This window comes from Phoca vitulina, unplaced genomic scaffold (assembly GCF_004348235.1).
Source record: "Phoca vitulina isolate PV1807 unplaced genomic scaffold, GSC_HSeal_1.0 scaffold63, whole genome shotgun sequence".
NCBI lineage: Eukaryota > Metazoa > Chordata > Mammalia > Carnivora > Phocidae > Phoca > Phoca vitulina.
This window is the reverse complement of record NW_022589766.1, coordinates 3,784,487-3,798,584: the sequence shown is the minus strand read 5'-3', so window position 1 is coordinate 3,798,584 and position 14,098 is coordinate 3,784,487. Positions and strand designations below refer to the sequence as shown.

The 14,098-nt window shown below is 50.9% G+C and overlaps 2 protein-coding genes across 4 annotated transcripts in view; one reads left to right on the top strand and one right to left on the bottom strand.

Annotated features, from left to right (window-relative positions):
• The first annotated feature begins 306 nt into the window (after positions 1–306).
• On the top strand, positions 307–7,089 carry POMC (proopiomelanocortin). The gene is made up of 3 exons (XM_032391637.1): positions 307–387; positions 3,928–4,079; positions 6,067–7,089. The coding sequence occupies exons 2-3, from the start codon at positions 3,948–3,950 to the stop codon at positions 6,730–6,732; spliced, it is 798 nt and encodes a 265-aa protein (XP_032247528.1). The 5' UTR covers positions 307–387; positions 3,928–3,947; the 3' UTR covers positions 6,733–7,089.
• Positions 7,090–9,659: 2,570 nt separating this feature from the next.
• The window catches only part of EFR3B (EFR3 homolog B), an 87,844-nt gene continuing 83,405 nt past the window's right edge, over positions 9,660–14,098 (bottom strand). For 2 of the 3 annotated variants that reach the window (XM_032391471.1, XM_032391472.1), the window contains exon 23: positions 9,660–14,013. In XM_032391471.1, coding sequence (XP_032247362.1) covers positions 13,908–14,013 — 106 coding nt within the window. In that variant the 3' untranslated portion in view covers positions 9,660–13,907. The remainder of the gene's footprint in view (positions 14,014–14,098) is intronic. The other variant, XM_032391470.1, reaches the window with a different exon arrangement.

The following is a 14,098-nucleotide window of genomic DNA, read 5'->3' as shown; positions in this document are numbered from 1 at the left end:
CACCATCCTTAATTAAGTTCTTTCCTGATGGCTGCCAGGTGCTCCCTTCAGCAGGACGGTGTTAATTCCAGCCTCCGGGGGCAGAGACCCGGCCCCCTTTCCCGGCACGTCTGCCCTTGCGCTAGCCCCTACCTGGAAACCCCCCTCCTGAGCTCCACGGCCCCCCTTCTCATGGTCGGGGGAGTTGCTTATTACGCTGCCAGGAAGTTCACGTCCGTTGCCCACCCGGGCGAACCCCGCAGGTATATAAGGACCGAGGAGAGCGACCCAGACCAGGCGGCGGGCGGCGAAGGAGGAGAAAGGAAGGAAGAAAAGTGACCTAACGAGGCCGCCGAGCATCCTCGCCCGGCGCAGCGGGAGTCGCCCAGAGCAGCCTCTCCGCAACAGGTAAGGGCGCAGCGGCACGGAACCTCGCTCTTACCCGGGAACCCTCTGCCCCTGGGCCTCGGGATGCTCTCGCCCGGCTCCCCATCGCTGACTTGAGGCGCCTTTGGCTCGCTGCGGTCTTGAGTTCTTTGAAAACTTTCTGTACTGAATGCGGCGTGGGAAGCCGCCCGCAGCGGAGCAGCGAGGGCCAGCCTCCGGATGGTGGGCGAACGGCTGCGACGCTGAAAGCGGTGCCTTCCAGGAGCCGGCGACCGCGTCTTCCCCGGGGAGTTGGGCTGCTAGGACCCCCGAGATTCCTACAGCCTTCTGGGGGTGATCTCGGTAAAGCCCCGCCTTTTGGCTCCTCTTCCTCTCGATTTTCTTGGGTAGGTGTCACTTCTTAAAAGATACCATGTACTGTAGAGCAAATTAACGTTGGAAATGAGAGCAGGAGAGTAAAGGCCAGAAGTTACAATAAACTCCCTGCATTCCAGATTTCTTTAGATTCAGACCCCTGAATCCTCGTTTCTCTGCCCACCTTAGCGCACCCGATGTGGCTGAGCTTCGATCCGGACACGGGTCTCTTCTATAAGACCCAGCTGGGGTTAAAAAGAGGTGGCCCGTGTGGGAACTGTCCAAGGTTCTGAACCACCCTCCGTGTGTGCCCTCAATAGGACCGCAGAGTGGACCTTCTATCCCGAAGACCCTAGATTGCAGGGCGGAAGCAGCCCTTCGAGCTGATGGAGGCTTAGGCAAGAGAGGTTTCCAGTGAAGGAGGGAGAGTCTGCAGGGCATTTGGATCCCCCCAGTTTTTCGCATATAAATGGGGAGGTGGTTGTTCTCACAGAATGGCTGGAAGAAGCCAAGGAGGAAAGTACGAGTGTGCATTATTTTGTCAATTGTGAACATATGCACAGATCACACCTTATTTAATGACTTAATATTCCTTAGACACTTTTGTTTTAGGACTTGATGCGTGTGTATCACGGTGAAAGGAGAAAACTCTGCACCTCTGCTCCTCTAATTTTTACAGAAGGGCATGACCAGCATGCACTTTTAGACTGAAAAACACAATGTTTCGCTTAGCTCAAAGAGAATTCACCTACACATATGAAGTTCTAATAAGTGTAGTTCTGTTATGGGGTTAATGTCAAGATTAGTAAATTACAAATTTCTATTTATTTTTCCAAGGCTTTCAACCATTGAATAATATATAACACTATCCCTACTTACAAAAAGCACAAGATTTGACATCTCCCCATTACTTTATTGCTTGAAAAAAAAATGACACAAGGTAATATTTGTTCATTATAGAAAAATAGAAAATAAACATAAGCAAAAAGAAATCAAGTTGCTTTCAGGAAACTAACTTTTCAGCAGTAGAATGGAACTCTGAGAGGGTGGGCAGTGTGACTGTTACCATGTTGTACAACACAGACAGCCATTGGGGTAGAGAGAGAAGAAATGCTCTCTGGGCCTTCTCAGGCAGGCTTGAAATCATGAGGTAGGTTTTATGAAAATAGAAATCATCCCAGAATGGCCAGCCTTGAGGAGAATTGAACTGTAGTTGAGGGGACTGCCAGATCTGTATGATTTTGCTTCTTTCTCTACTAAGATGTTATTTTACACTTGCCCACAGTGATATGTAATGACCATTTTTCTGCCTCTCTTGTAAATCTCAACATTTTTCTGACCCAAATGTGCTGTGTGGTCTCAGAGTTTTAATCTAAATTGCTTTGGGCTCCATTCTTGAACTGGAGTGTCAAAATGTTCCAATGGGAACAGCCTGCCTCTGGTCAAGACTGGACACCAAGGTTGCTCTCCTGGTTGCCCCTTTAACCTGAGGTGCTGATGGTCCAGCTGACTGGCTGCCAGCGCCATCTGATGGCTGCTCTGAAGACACTCAAGTTGTGCCTGGCAATTGTTCAAGAAGGGAGCCCTGAGCTGGCTCAGCTTTGGGGGGAAGGAATGGGGGTGGGGCAAAGAAAAGGAAATGGCTTTCTGAACTAGACAATGGAAGCCAGAGAAGAACTTTCATTTCCAAAGCCTTCTCTATAAAAAATATTTGGCCACCCTTCTGCAAATAGGAGATTTCCTTTAAGCCAACGTTTTAAAATGCAAATGTCCACTAGGACAGATAAGAAAATTAGTCATCCACACCTTAATGTGAATTGCTTTTCTCATCTAATTAGGTTTCTTTCTACAGCTGGTTGAGATCTTCTGAACTCCAAAATGATTGTGGGTTGGTGGTGATCTAATAACAAAACTTGGAGTCAACTCGGGAAGCTGACCTGGGTGAGGGGGGACATGGCAGTGGGAGAAGTAGAGGGCTGGGGAAAGTGTTGGGCACAGGGGGCAAAGGGCAGCATCCGTGCTCCCTTCTTTACTGCATCCTGACCTCTTGACTTCAGCATCTGTTGAGAGGTACTTTCTGACTTTTCCAAAAGTGTCTTTGGTGGGTGTTCACAATGGGGGGTGGGTAGTTCTCTTCTGTTTTGTGTGTCCATTTCCTTCTCTTATACACTTATAGTATCTTCAAGTCCAGCTATTTCAGAGTACGTTTGAGAGACTCAGAGAACAATAGGGGGTCCAATATGTAATGTATCCTGAAGATGAGCCAGTTTTAAAAGAATGGGGGTCTGCATTAAAAATAAATATCTTCAAAGCTGCAGGAATCTGAGAAATAGTGATCATCTGAGTGATCTGTGTACAGGACATCAATTAGGTTGGCTGAGGTTTTTTTTTTTTTTTTTTTTTTTTTTTTTTTTTAAAAGATTTTATTTATTTATTTGACAGAGAGAGAGAGAGCGAGAGCAGGAACACAAGCAGGGGGAGTGGGAGAGGGAGAAGCAGGCTTCCCGCCGAGCAGGGAGCCCGATGTGGGACTCGATCCCAGGACCCTGGGATCATGACCTGAGCCGAAGGCAGACGCTTAACGACTGAGCCACCCAGGCGCCCAGGTTGGCTGAGGTTTTGGCCAAATTGGCCAGAGGTTTTATTTGCCTTTATGCAAACCTACTATTCATAGGAAACAAGAGTTTCTGAAGAATGATAGGATCCTAGTGGATGAGGAAGAGAATAGACCATCTTGAGCAGGAATGTCAGACTCCCTTGTCTTTCCCAAGTTACTCCTTGGTCTGGAGTGTTAGAACTATGGCTTCATGAAGGTGGTGAAATAGGAAAGTTCAGGGAGAACAGGAGAACTTAGCCTTAGTTGTCATGAACACCCGAATTATTATCTCTCTGGGACTCAGTTTCCCCATCTCTCAAATAAGGGCTGGACCAAATGATCCCTAAAATAGCTTCCAGCCCTAACCTCCTTTGGGGTCTGATTTTTAACAGGAGACAAAGGGGAAATTGTGCATAGATTACCCAGGTCCCTCTCCCCTCCTCTCCACCACAACTCACACCAAACTTCTCCTTGAACTGCTCCTGTCCTCAAAAAGCCTTGAGCTCCACAAATGAATGTGTTGTTAATATTGGCTCACAGTGCTTCCTGGTCAGTGGCCAACATTGTTCTGCTCCTTGCAGGGGTCCCACCAATCTTGTTTGCCTCCGCAGAGCCTCAGCCTGCCTGGAAGATGCCGAGATCGTGCTGCAGCTGCCCAGGGGCCCTGCTGCTGGCCTTGCTGCTTCAGGTCTCTGTGGAAGTGAGTGGCTGGTGCCTGGAAAGCAGCCAGTGTCAGGACCTCACCACGGAAAGTAACCTGCTGGTATGTGGACTGTGGCTGCCATCTTGGTTTGGGCATTGGATGGGGCTGGGGCTGGGACTGGGACTGCACAAAAGAAAGGGGCGTGGGGAAGGGGAAATTCATTCCCAGAGGTATGGGTAACTCAGCTCAGGGTAGGAACAGATCTCTAAGGTGGAGTCAGAATTGAGCCAAGGAGGGGAGGAAGCAGCTTCAGGGAGATGGGTCTGGTCCACAGTTTCTACTTATCTTCCTGCCCTGTCTTCTGGTATGATGACCCACTCCATTTAAGCTCTTTAGAGATATTGCTGTTAAAATAATAACAGTGACAGTAACAGCAATAATAATTGTTCCCTCTATGGATTCTACATTTTCAATCTTTTAGACGTTTTATTCCTTTTTAAATAACCTCATATCACTTGACATTTTCATTCCCTTTCTACTACCAATTACAAAGTCAGCTAGGTCGTACTGCAAATCATCTCTAGTGGGAGAAGGAAAAACCCAGGTGCCATTTTCCTCTAACTGGTGCCAAATGTCTCATGCTTCTTCCAGAGGACTGGCCGGCAGTCTTTCCAGAAGCATGTAAAGGCCCTTTGTGCCAGGCTGGGATTGTGTGTGTGTGTCTATTGGGAGGCATAAATGAGAAATTATACCAAGTTAAGGACTCAAAGACACACCGCCAGTGTCAGTGACTGAGTTCCGTCGTGCTGCCAGCACCTTCCTGGTGAGGGTGGAACGTACATCACTACATTCTGTGTGTTTTGTCAATGAAGAAGCTAGTTAAGGTGAAGAGAGAGAACTCAAAAACATAGAGCAGGTTTCATGTACAATATAAAATAGAAAGAGCGAGCCCAGGGAATGCTGTTAGTTCTATTTCAGAGACAGACCCAAGAGACCCTTGACTGGAAATACCCACTGCATAGCCTCGCCTGTTGAGAGCCCATCAGGGGAGGAGAAGTGACCACAGTCAGAGCCCACGAGTTCCACCCCAGCTCTGCCACCGAAAAGTCGTGGAAACTTGCCAAGGTCCTTTTACCTCTCCGAGCTTCCTGCTTCGTTATATGTCCAGAGGAGAGGAGTATGAGATAGTTTTTACTTTCCACTGTTAATATTCAGCAGCATCATAATTCTAAATCCCCGGAGTATGAAATTCCCAACTCAACAGAGTGGGTGGGATCCTTCTGTTTCCTCCTTTGCAGTCCCAAGTAACTGAAAACTCAAGGCTGCAGCCTATAGGTCATTTTCTCAGGCAAATGTGTACCATAGTGGAGTTGTCTGCTTACAGAGAGCAGAGACATATGCTCCATGACCCATGCTCCATGGCTGTTTACCCCTCCCTCCAGTCAGAGTGAGGTAACAGGGATGTGAACTACTCCCTCGCAAAGCTCACTGATTGGGGAAAGTACTGGATCAGCTCAAAAGACTTGAAAGAACCAAAGAAAGTGCCAGATGGCATGGGAAAATTTTTGAGGCATGATACAGGGAGATGGCTGGGGTAGGGCATGAGTTAGATGTGCAGATCACCGGGGAAAGGTTGAGGCCTTATTGAAAACACAGGCTCTAGAGGCCAGACTTCTATTCCTCCCACCCGAATAGATTCTCGCCCAAATTTCAGCCCAATGCCCCTCTCAGACTCAAACTGAACCATGCTTATTTATTTGATTTATTCACTATTCATTAAGTGCCAACAACTACCACCCATTTACCATTTATTGATCAATGCCTATATATCATGCACATTAAGGTAAGACAGTGACCCTGCTCACCAAAGCTCTGGGATAAGTCAGCCAACGAATGGGATGGGGGTATCTGTTGCAGCTGCCAGGCAGAAGAACCCAGGGGTACAGGGGACAAAAGAGGCGATGAGTCTCGGACGCCCGCGGGCGCCAACAGGGCGGGGAGGCCCTCCGTCCTGCCCGCACGTGCTGAGGGCCGCGGGCGCCGCGCGGGGGGCGGGGCTGCCGGGCGAGGCGGCCCTAACGCCCCGCGCCCGCGGCCCTCCCCGCAGGCGTGCATCCGGGCCTGCAAGCCCGACCTCTCGGCCGAGACACCCGTGCTCCCCGGCAACGGCGACGAGCAGCCGCTGACCGAGAACCCCCGGAAGTACGTCATGGGCCACTTCCGCTGGGACCGGTTTGGCCGCCGCAACGGCAGCGCGGGCCAGAAGCGCGAGGAAGAGGAGGTGGCGCTGGGCGAGGGGCGCGCCCCGCTGCCCGAGGGCGGCCCGGGGCTCCGCGGCGATGGCGGCGAGGCCGGCCCGCGCGAGGGCAAGCGCTCCTACTCCATGGAGCACTTCCGCTGGGGCAAGCCTGTGGGCAAGAAGCGGCGCCCGGTGAAGGTGTACCCCAACGGCGCCGAGGACGAGACGGCCGAGGCCTTCCCGCTCGAGTTCAAGAGGGCGCTGGCCGGGGAGCGGCCTGAGCCGGCGCTCGGCCCCGAGGGCCCGGCCGAGGGCGTGGCGGCCCTGGGCGAGCTGGAGTACGGCCAGCAGGCCGAGGCCGAGGTGGCCGAGAAGAAGGACGGCGGGCCCTATAAGATGGAGCACTTCCGCTGGGGCAGCCCGCCCAAGGACAAGCGCTACGGCGGCTTCATGAGCTCCGAGAAGAGCCAGACGCCCCTGGTGACGCTCTTCAAAAACGCCATCATCAAGAACGCCCACAAGAAGGGCCAGTGAGGGCGCCGCGGGGCCCCGGGCTTCTCTCCCCGGGAAGTGGACCCTGAGGCCCCCTCTCCTCGCCCGCCCTCCGGCCGCCTCCCAGCCTGGGTGGGCTCCTCGCTCAGGCGGGGATAGGCCGATAGGCAGCCTCCTAAAGCCGTCTGTAGTTAGGAAATAAAACCTTTCAAGTTTCATGTCTGACTCCCGACCTTGAATGTCCACTGCGTGAATAAAATAAAAATACATGTCCATCAAAAAAAGAGCGGCGTATGTTGCTTGGAGGGACAATGGTTTCCATGTGACCACAGGGTAGTATATTTCATAGGACACAGTGGGAATGAAAAGAAAATGTGCCCCCGCCCCCCATGGGTCTTAAAGGGAAGCGTGCAGGAGCTCCCCTCTATTAAAGAACAAAAATTCAACTGAGTAAATCTGAAGATGTAATTGGCTTTATTAAGTGATGAGTCTAGTAGCATCCCATCTAGCAAGTAGAAGGAAGCTCAGAGGAGTTGTACAAGATGGAAGGTTTTTATAGGAAGGAGGGTTGGGCGAGAAGGTTATTAGCAAAAGAAAGAATTGTTCAGGGCAAGGTCTTTCCCTTAGAAAAGCAGGGGGGTCGGGCGCCTGGGTGGCTCAGTTGGTTAAGCGACTGCCTTCGGCTCAGGTCATGATCCTGGAGTCCCGGGATCGAGTCCCGCATCGGGCTCCCTGCTCTGCAGGGAGCCTGCTTCTCCCTCTGACCCTCCCCCTTCTCATGTGCTCTCTCTCTCATTCTCTCTGTCTCAAATAAATAAATAAAATCTTTAAAAAAAAAAAAAAGCAGGGGGGTCTCATGCTGATTACCTTTTGGGGTGCGGGTGTGTGATGTGTGCATGCATGCCCACTGTGCATGTCTGCACGTTGAGGGGGGTGGGCGGCAAATGGAAAGGACCCATGTGACAAGATTACCTGATTGGTGCTTATCAGGAAATTCCTGATTAAGGAATTAGATTTACATTTCCGGGGGAGGGGGGGTGTTGAAACTGCAATTAGGTAAGGTATTAAGCCCCGGTTTGGTGACTTGGCCTAAGTGATGCTATTTTGGGTCTGTGGTTTTCTTTTTAACATATCTGAGAGCCAGTCCAACATTGGTTGAAGCTCCTTGTTACTGGGGGGCGCTCTGGGCTGTGAGGTGGGAAGCTGTGGTAATGTCTCCCTGAATCTGGCTTTCTGTGTGACCTTAGGCAAGTCTCTATACTTTTCCAAGATTTGGTTCTCTCATCCATCCACCCCTCTCTTCCTAGTGTGAGGATTAATGAGAAAATAGATGTGATCTTTTTTATCACTGAGAGGCTACGTGTGACAGCTTAGGGTGGGTAACAGTTCAGATTGATTGCACTCCCAGGCTACTCACAAATACTGTCAAACACTTGTTCTCACTTACAGACACCGCCCCATGGAGACACATCTGTATAAATACAACACAATATACACGGATGCTTCTTCCTGTCCCTCAGGCTCAAGCCTTCATGTCTCTGTATTCTCGCCCTAGCTATGCCCAAACTCCTCCCCATGTAGCCTAGCTACAGCCTTTCTCTTTATTATACTCAGTGCTTGGCCTCGACTATCCCAATAGCTTCCTAACCAGCCAGTGTCCTTGTCTCCAGTCCCTCTCCTCCCCAACCCATCATACACAAGTTTTTCAGATTAATGTATACAAAATCTTGCTTTCCTCACATTCCCTGGTTCAAGAACCAAAAGTCACCCCACCCCAATTTGCCATCAATGTCAAATTCCGGGCCATGGCATGTAGGACCCTCGTCCATCAGCTTCACTCTCCTTACCAAACCCCATTTCCTATGTTTCCACTGACTGGTCTCATTCTTCTTTTCCCTTCCTCCTTCACCCTCTGCCTGGAACTCCCCACCTCCCCCCACCATTTTTGAAACCCTTTTTAAAACATGAGCCCAGGCTTGACTCCAGTTCTGCTGGGGAACTTGTGATCTCTTCTAGCTGAGTCTCCTCATTCTCAGCCCTGGAGGGCACATAGTCCAGCTCGAATGGCAAGTTCCTAGCTGCATATATTCTTGTGTTCAGGGAAACTCCAAGGTCCAGAGGGCAAATGCTTGGGGTTGTGTTTCTTTCTTTTCTTTTCTTTTTTTTTAAGTAGGCTCCATGCCCAGCACCCCTGTTTTTCTTTCATATGTCCCCACAGTGTTTGTATAATGTTGGGGCCATGGATTTACAGCCACACACATTTACAATTCACAAAAAACTCACACTTATATACACACAGAGATCCACACATACATGTCAATTGCATTAGACATACCAGTGGATGGTAAAGATCATATCCAGCTGGGAAACATTTGTGTATGGCTCTTGCACATAGACCCCCATATTTTGATGCTCTAGGAGTTCATAATTAAAGAAAACTGGAATGCACCCTGGGAAATCTTGTGTGAAGGGAACCAGAAAGCCCGATTCTTAAGTCTAAAGTCTCCCCCACAGTGGGTTATATAATGGGGCTAGAGTCTAGTCACTGTGATGAAGAAATGGGCCAGGCTTTCCCATCTGAGGATGCTCCCATGCTGGGAATCCTGAGCTTCATGTTTACATCTTAGTAGCATCTTTTCCCCCACTCTCCTTCCTTTTTAGGTGAGTAAAGTAATGGTAGGTGGAGGTGGCTAAATGTCAGTAGTTAATGTTGGTATTTCCAGATCCTGTTTGCATCCCAAAAAAATCCACTTACTTTTTTTTTTTTTTAAGATTTTATTTATTTGACAGAGAGAGACACAGTGAGAGGGGGAACACAAGCAGGAGGAGTGGAGAGAGAGAAGCAGGCTTCCCACTGAGCAGGGAGCCCGATGTGGTGCTCGATCCCAGGACCCTGGGATCATGACCTGAGCCGAAGGCAGACGCTTAACAACTGAGCCACCCAGGCGCCCCCAAAACCACTTACTTTAAAGAAATCAAATACACAACCATGTGGTGACAACATTAACATTTATTTGAAAAGGGCATCATGAAGACTTATTGGGAAATCATGACTAATAGTCCTAAAGAATGATCTTGCTGAAGAGTCCTTCTTCCTACCACCCCCCCTTACCCCCACTCCTCTTTCCCCTTTCTTAAAATAAAACTAATTTGATTCAATGAGTTTAAAATACAGAAAACTGCCATAGGCACGAATTCTGCGCTCCCATACACCTACATCAGCTGTTACGTACATATATTGTCAACCAGGAACTGCCTGGCACATACACTCTCAGCCAGGTCATGAGGGTCTAGATGGACACAGACACGTTACGATGCATGGGTAATGCTGCAGCATTTGTGGGTGTACAGCTCTGCACGCCACAGGCCAGAACTGACAGTCATGGAGGAAGAGCTCAGAAGGGGAAAGCGATGGCCTGAGGCCCTAAGGTCCCCTGAAGGAGAAAAGACCTGGTCAGCCTGGCCGGTGCTAAAGGAGAGCACAGAAAACTGCCCTCTGACCCCAACAGGCCACAGAGCCCCGTCCACAGTCCCCATGTCTTCTCCGCACTCCCCCAGGGGCCAGGCCCACCATGACCATCCTTCCACAATCTTCAGACCTAGGGTCACTTTAACCAGAAGATTTCTAGGGGATGGAGCAGCAGCACGTGGCCCTAAACCTCCCCAGACACCAGGAAGATACCTTGTTTCAGCAGGATCTGCCTGCCAGGGTCTATGGGTTAGGGGAAGCAGGCACGACCTGATCTCATGAGCCGTCCTTTCCCACAGACCCCCAAAGGCCAGTTGCCATTTTATGGTCACAGAGAACGATTGGGAGAAATGGCCTCACTTCCCAGTGACATTCTCTGTGACCAGGTCAGAAGGCCTGGGGACCATGCAACAGCAACTGGAAGCTATCATGACCCAGGGGCCCCCAGAGAAGCCCAGCGGTCAGACTTTGAGCTGTTTTAAGGTACCCCAAGCTGCTGTGATTCTTAGGCCAACTGAAACATGGCCTCTGGGACCCAGACCACCCAGGGCAAAGGGCAGCATGTATATGATCCTCATACTTCCCAAGCACTGTAGATGGTCCCAGCCCCACCTCTTCACTGCCCATCCATCTGTACTTGTGTAGGAAGCTGGACAGAGGACAGCATCTGAGGGAGGACCTTTCTAATTCTTCTCACCTGCTTGGGCTCCTCCTTTGGTGAGGAGGCATTTAGGAGTCAAGGAACTACTTATCTCTACTTTTCAGAGAGAGGAAAATGGGGACAGGCATAGGGCACTGGGGACCCTATAGAAAGGAAAACAAGGAGCCTCCAGGATCATACTAGTAATTTCTGCTGACTTGCTTCTTACTCACTTACATGATTCAACCAAATTAACAGAACCTCGAAATCATGCCTTAAGTTCTGCCAACAGAGTGCTAACCAAACCTACCCCTTGGCCATGAAGCAAGAGTCCTCAGTAGTCTAGGGAGCAGCTGGTTTGGGTGGGCTTGCTGGCTCTGGCCAAACAGAGACAGGCAGCAAGAAGGGTCGGTCACGGGACACAGGGCAGCCAGACGCCAGAGGGCTTGGAAGGCGGTAAGCAGTGACTTTAAGCCCAAGGCCAGGGCGCCCACCACGCTCTGCTCTGCCTCTCTCCCTGGGCTCGTGGGAGGAGGGTGTCCTTCCTGACTCTGAGGGATATTTGGCTAGAATCCAGGTTCTCCTTCATGTCAGCAGGCAATCCAGTATTCTACTGAGTGTAAGTTTTTAAATTGAAATGGAGAAGAGGGCACTCAAGGAATGGCTAGTTCTCCAGAAGAAGTGCATCTTTGCTAAGCAGTTGTGAGGTAAGGAAAGAGCCGCTTCGGACAGAGACAGGGGTGAGTGTATGAAGAATGGTAACCCTGCACCTGTTTCTTCACTCTGTTCCCAGGGTGGGGAAGAGGGAGAGGCATCTGAGTGGGCCTACAGATCTCTGGTTCTAGTGCTGGCTCTAGAAAGAGGCTCCAGGGCCATGATGCCCCGTCCCAGGACCAGGACCCCAAGGGCAGGGCTCAGGTTGCAGCTGCCATGGGGTAGACCCTAAAGTCACGTGGACACAAGAAAGAAACAGGGTTTCTCATCAAAGCCAAGCAGGGGATACAGATGGAAAGATCCAGTAAGGAAAGACATGTTTGTGGCTCAAGATTGAGATGTCCTCTAACGTTTCTTCCAAAGGTTATTTGCCTTCACATTTTATTTTAAATTTTCTTAATAAAGAGATAGTAAGGTAAAGCGAAGTCTAAGTTCATGCTTATAAATTTGGGTTGAGCATTAGCCAAGAGCCAGAGCCAAAAGCCAAAAGTGGGGGTGGGGTGGGGCGCAGGAGCCCTGCTCCTTGGGCCTTGTAATCATGCAGGCCATCTGGAAGCCACAGGCCCATAGCACAGAGGCACCGACCAGGGTGGAAACTACAGAACGAGAGTCAGAGAGCCCCCCTATTCAGAACAGCTATTGCACATGTAATGGGAAAATGCCTATGTTAAGGTTTTCCCAGTTCAGGAAAATACACCTATTTGTCCTCATAATCAGGCTTTCATTGTTTGTCTGTGCAGGGCTGTGGGCAAGGGTGTGACCAGACGGTGTCCCAAGAAGCCCCCTCCCCTTAGCAGAAACATCCTGCTTCTGACCCTTCCTCATACTGCCTGAAATTGTACCCTCAGAAGGGATTCCTTTGGGTCAAGAAATCTACTCATTCTCCCTCTTTTTAAAAAGCAAATTCTCCAGGGAGGAATCCTTTGACCATTCACACCTTACTGGGAGTTACATCAGCTCAGAAAAGTTATGGGAAGTTTTCCTGGAAGAGAAGAGAAGGGCTATTTTGGACCGTAGGGTGCTGCCACGGGAGGAGACCCAGGAGGCCCTGGAGGCACAAAGGCCCCCGATGGGAGGACAGGTGGGGGAGCAGAGAGAGCACAGCAGAAGGCCTTCTAGCTCTGCAGCAGCCCCTCCTTTGCACACAGACAGGCAGGGACCTCAGGGAAAATGGAAACCCAGAACCCAAAGGGGTCTCCACTGCCTCTCCCCAAGCCTCAAGTCTGCCAGTTGGTATTGATGTCCTGACTTTGTCCAAAGAGTGAAGAGATCATTCCAATATTAGGTGCTGGATCCTTCTTTCCTTGAATGAAATATCCAAAAGGTTGACTCTGACATCCTTGAGGGGCAAAATGCTATCCTCATAACCCCCTCCCCTTCCTCCTCCCCAAACCAGGCTGGGAGTCTCTTGCATAGGAAGTGGGCAGGCCTGGGGGCCCTTGCATCTCCTCCTTCTTTTGAGCCATGTGGAACCAGATTTTCTTGAACCAGATTATCTCATTCTGCCCTCCCTCAACCCAGAGGCTGTAGAAACACGCTAGGATCCTCAGGAAGAAAGGCATCGGAGAGAAAACTCAACTTAGAGAAACATCCAGGAGGGGGAGAACCATGGGAGGACCCAGCAAGCTCCCTGTCAGTGAAGGAGGTGAGAAGCTGCTACAAGGGATGTGGCCTTGCCCACTTCTGCCCGCTGTTCCGCTCTAGGGGGCAGGCCCAGCCTGGGGAGAGCCAGCCCCCTCTACAGCCAACCTGCCCACCCTTGATTTTTATCCTTTCTTGCCTTGCGTGGTGTCTCAACTGCAGTTCCTGTTGGAAGGGCTTGACATGAATTAAGAACAGAAAGAATCACAAGGACACAACCAGCAGGGCGAGCAGGGGAGTGGAGGGAGAAGTGGAGGCGGGGAACGCTCTGGAAGAGAGCAGGTGCCTCCCAGCCTTGCACAGCACTGCTTTCCCAGAGCAGCTGGGAGCTTGCCCGGCTTCCTCCTGACTGCAGTCCGAGGCAGTCCGTGTCTCTGTCTAGTTCCCTCCTGCGGGGTTGGCAGCTGTGCCCCCCAGGCCCACCCCCAGGAAAGCCCTTCCTACGCTACACCAAGCAGGAGCTTCTCGGGACCCCCGCCTCCCTCTGGAGACCCCCATGGTTCTCAGCTCCTGGTGGACACAAAGGGTGGGTGAGATGCTTATTGGCCCCAGAGGGGCAGGATGCCGATCTCCCTCAGGGAAGACAAGGAGGAAGTGGGAGGGCTGAGAGGGGGCCCGAGGCTCCACCTTGCGTAGCTGGGGAGGTGCTTTTTCTCTGAGACCCCAGTTTGATTTCCATGCCATGGGGGTGGGTTGTGAGGGCGAGCCCCTCCCTCAGACCCCACCCCTCCGAGGCGCTCCGTCTTCTGGAATTCAGTATACGCACAGATCGGGAAACTTCATCTCGTAGACGGGGATGGAGTGGTTCTGAGGCTGGCCATAGGCTGCGGTGATGGTGCCCGATGGGCTTGGAGGGGGCCTGGGAAGGAGCACATGGAGGAGAAAGGCGTGAGAAGGGGGCTCTGGGCTCCCACCCCGTGCAACCAAAAAGAGCAGCTAATTTG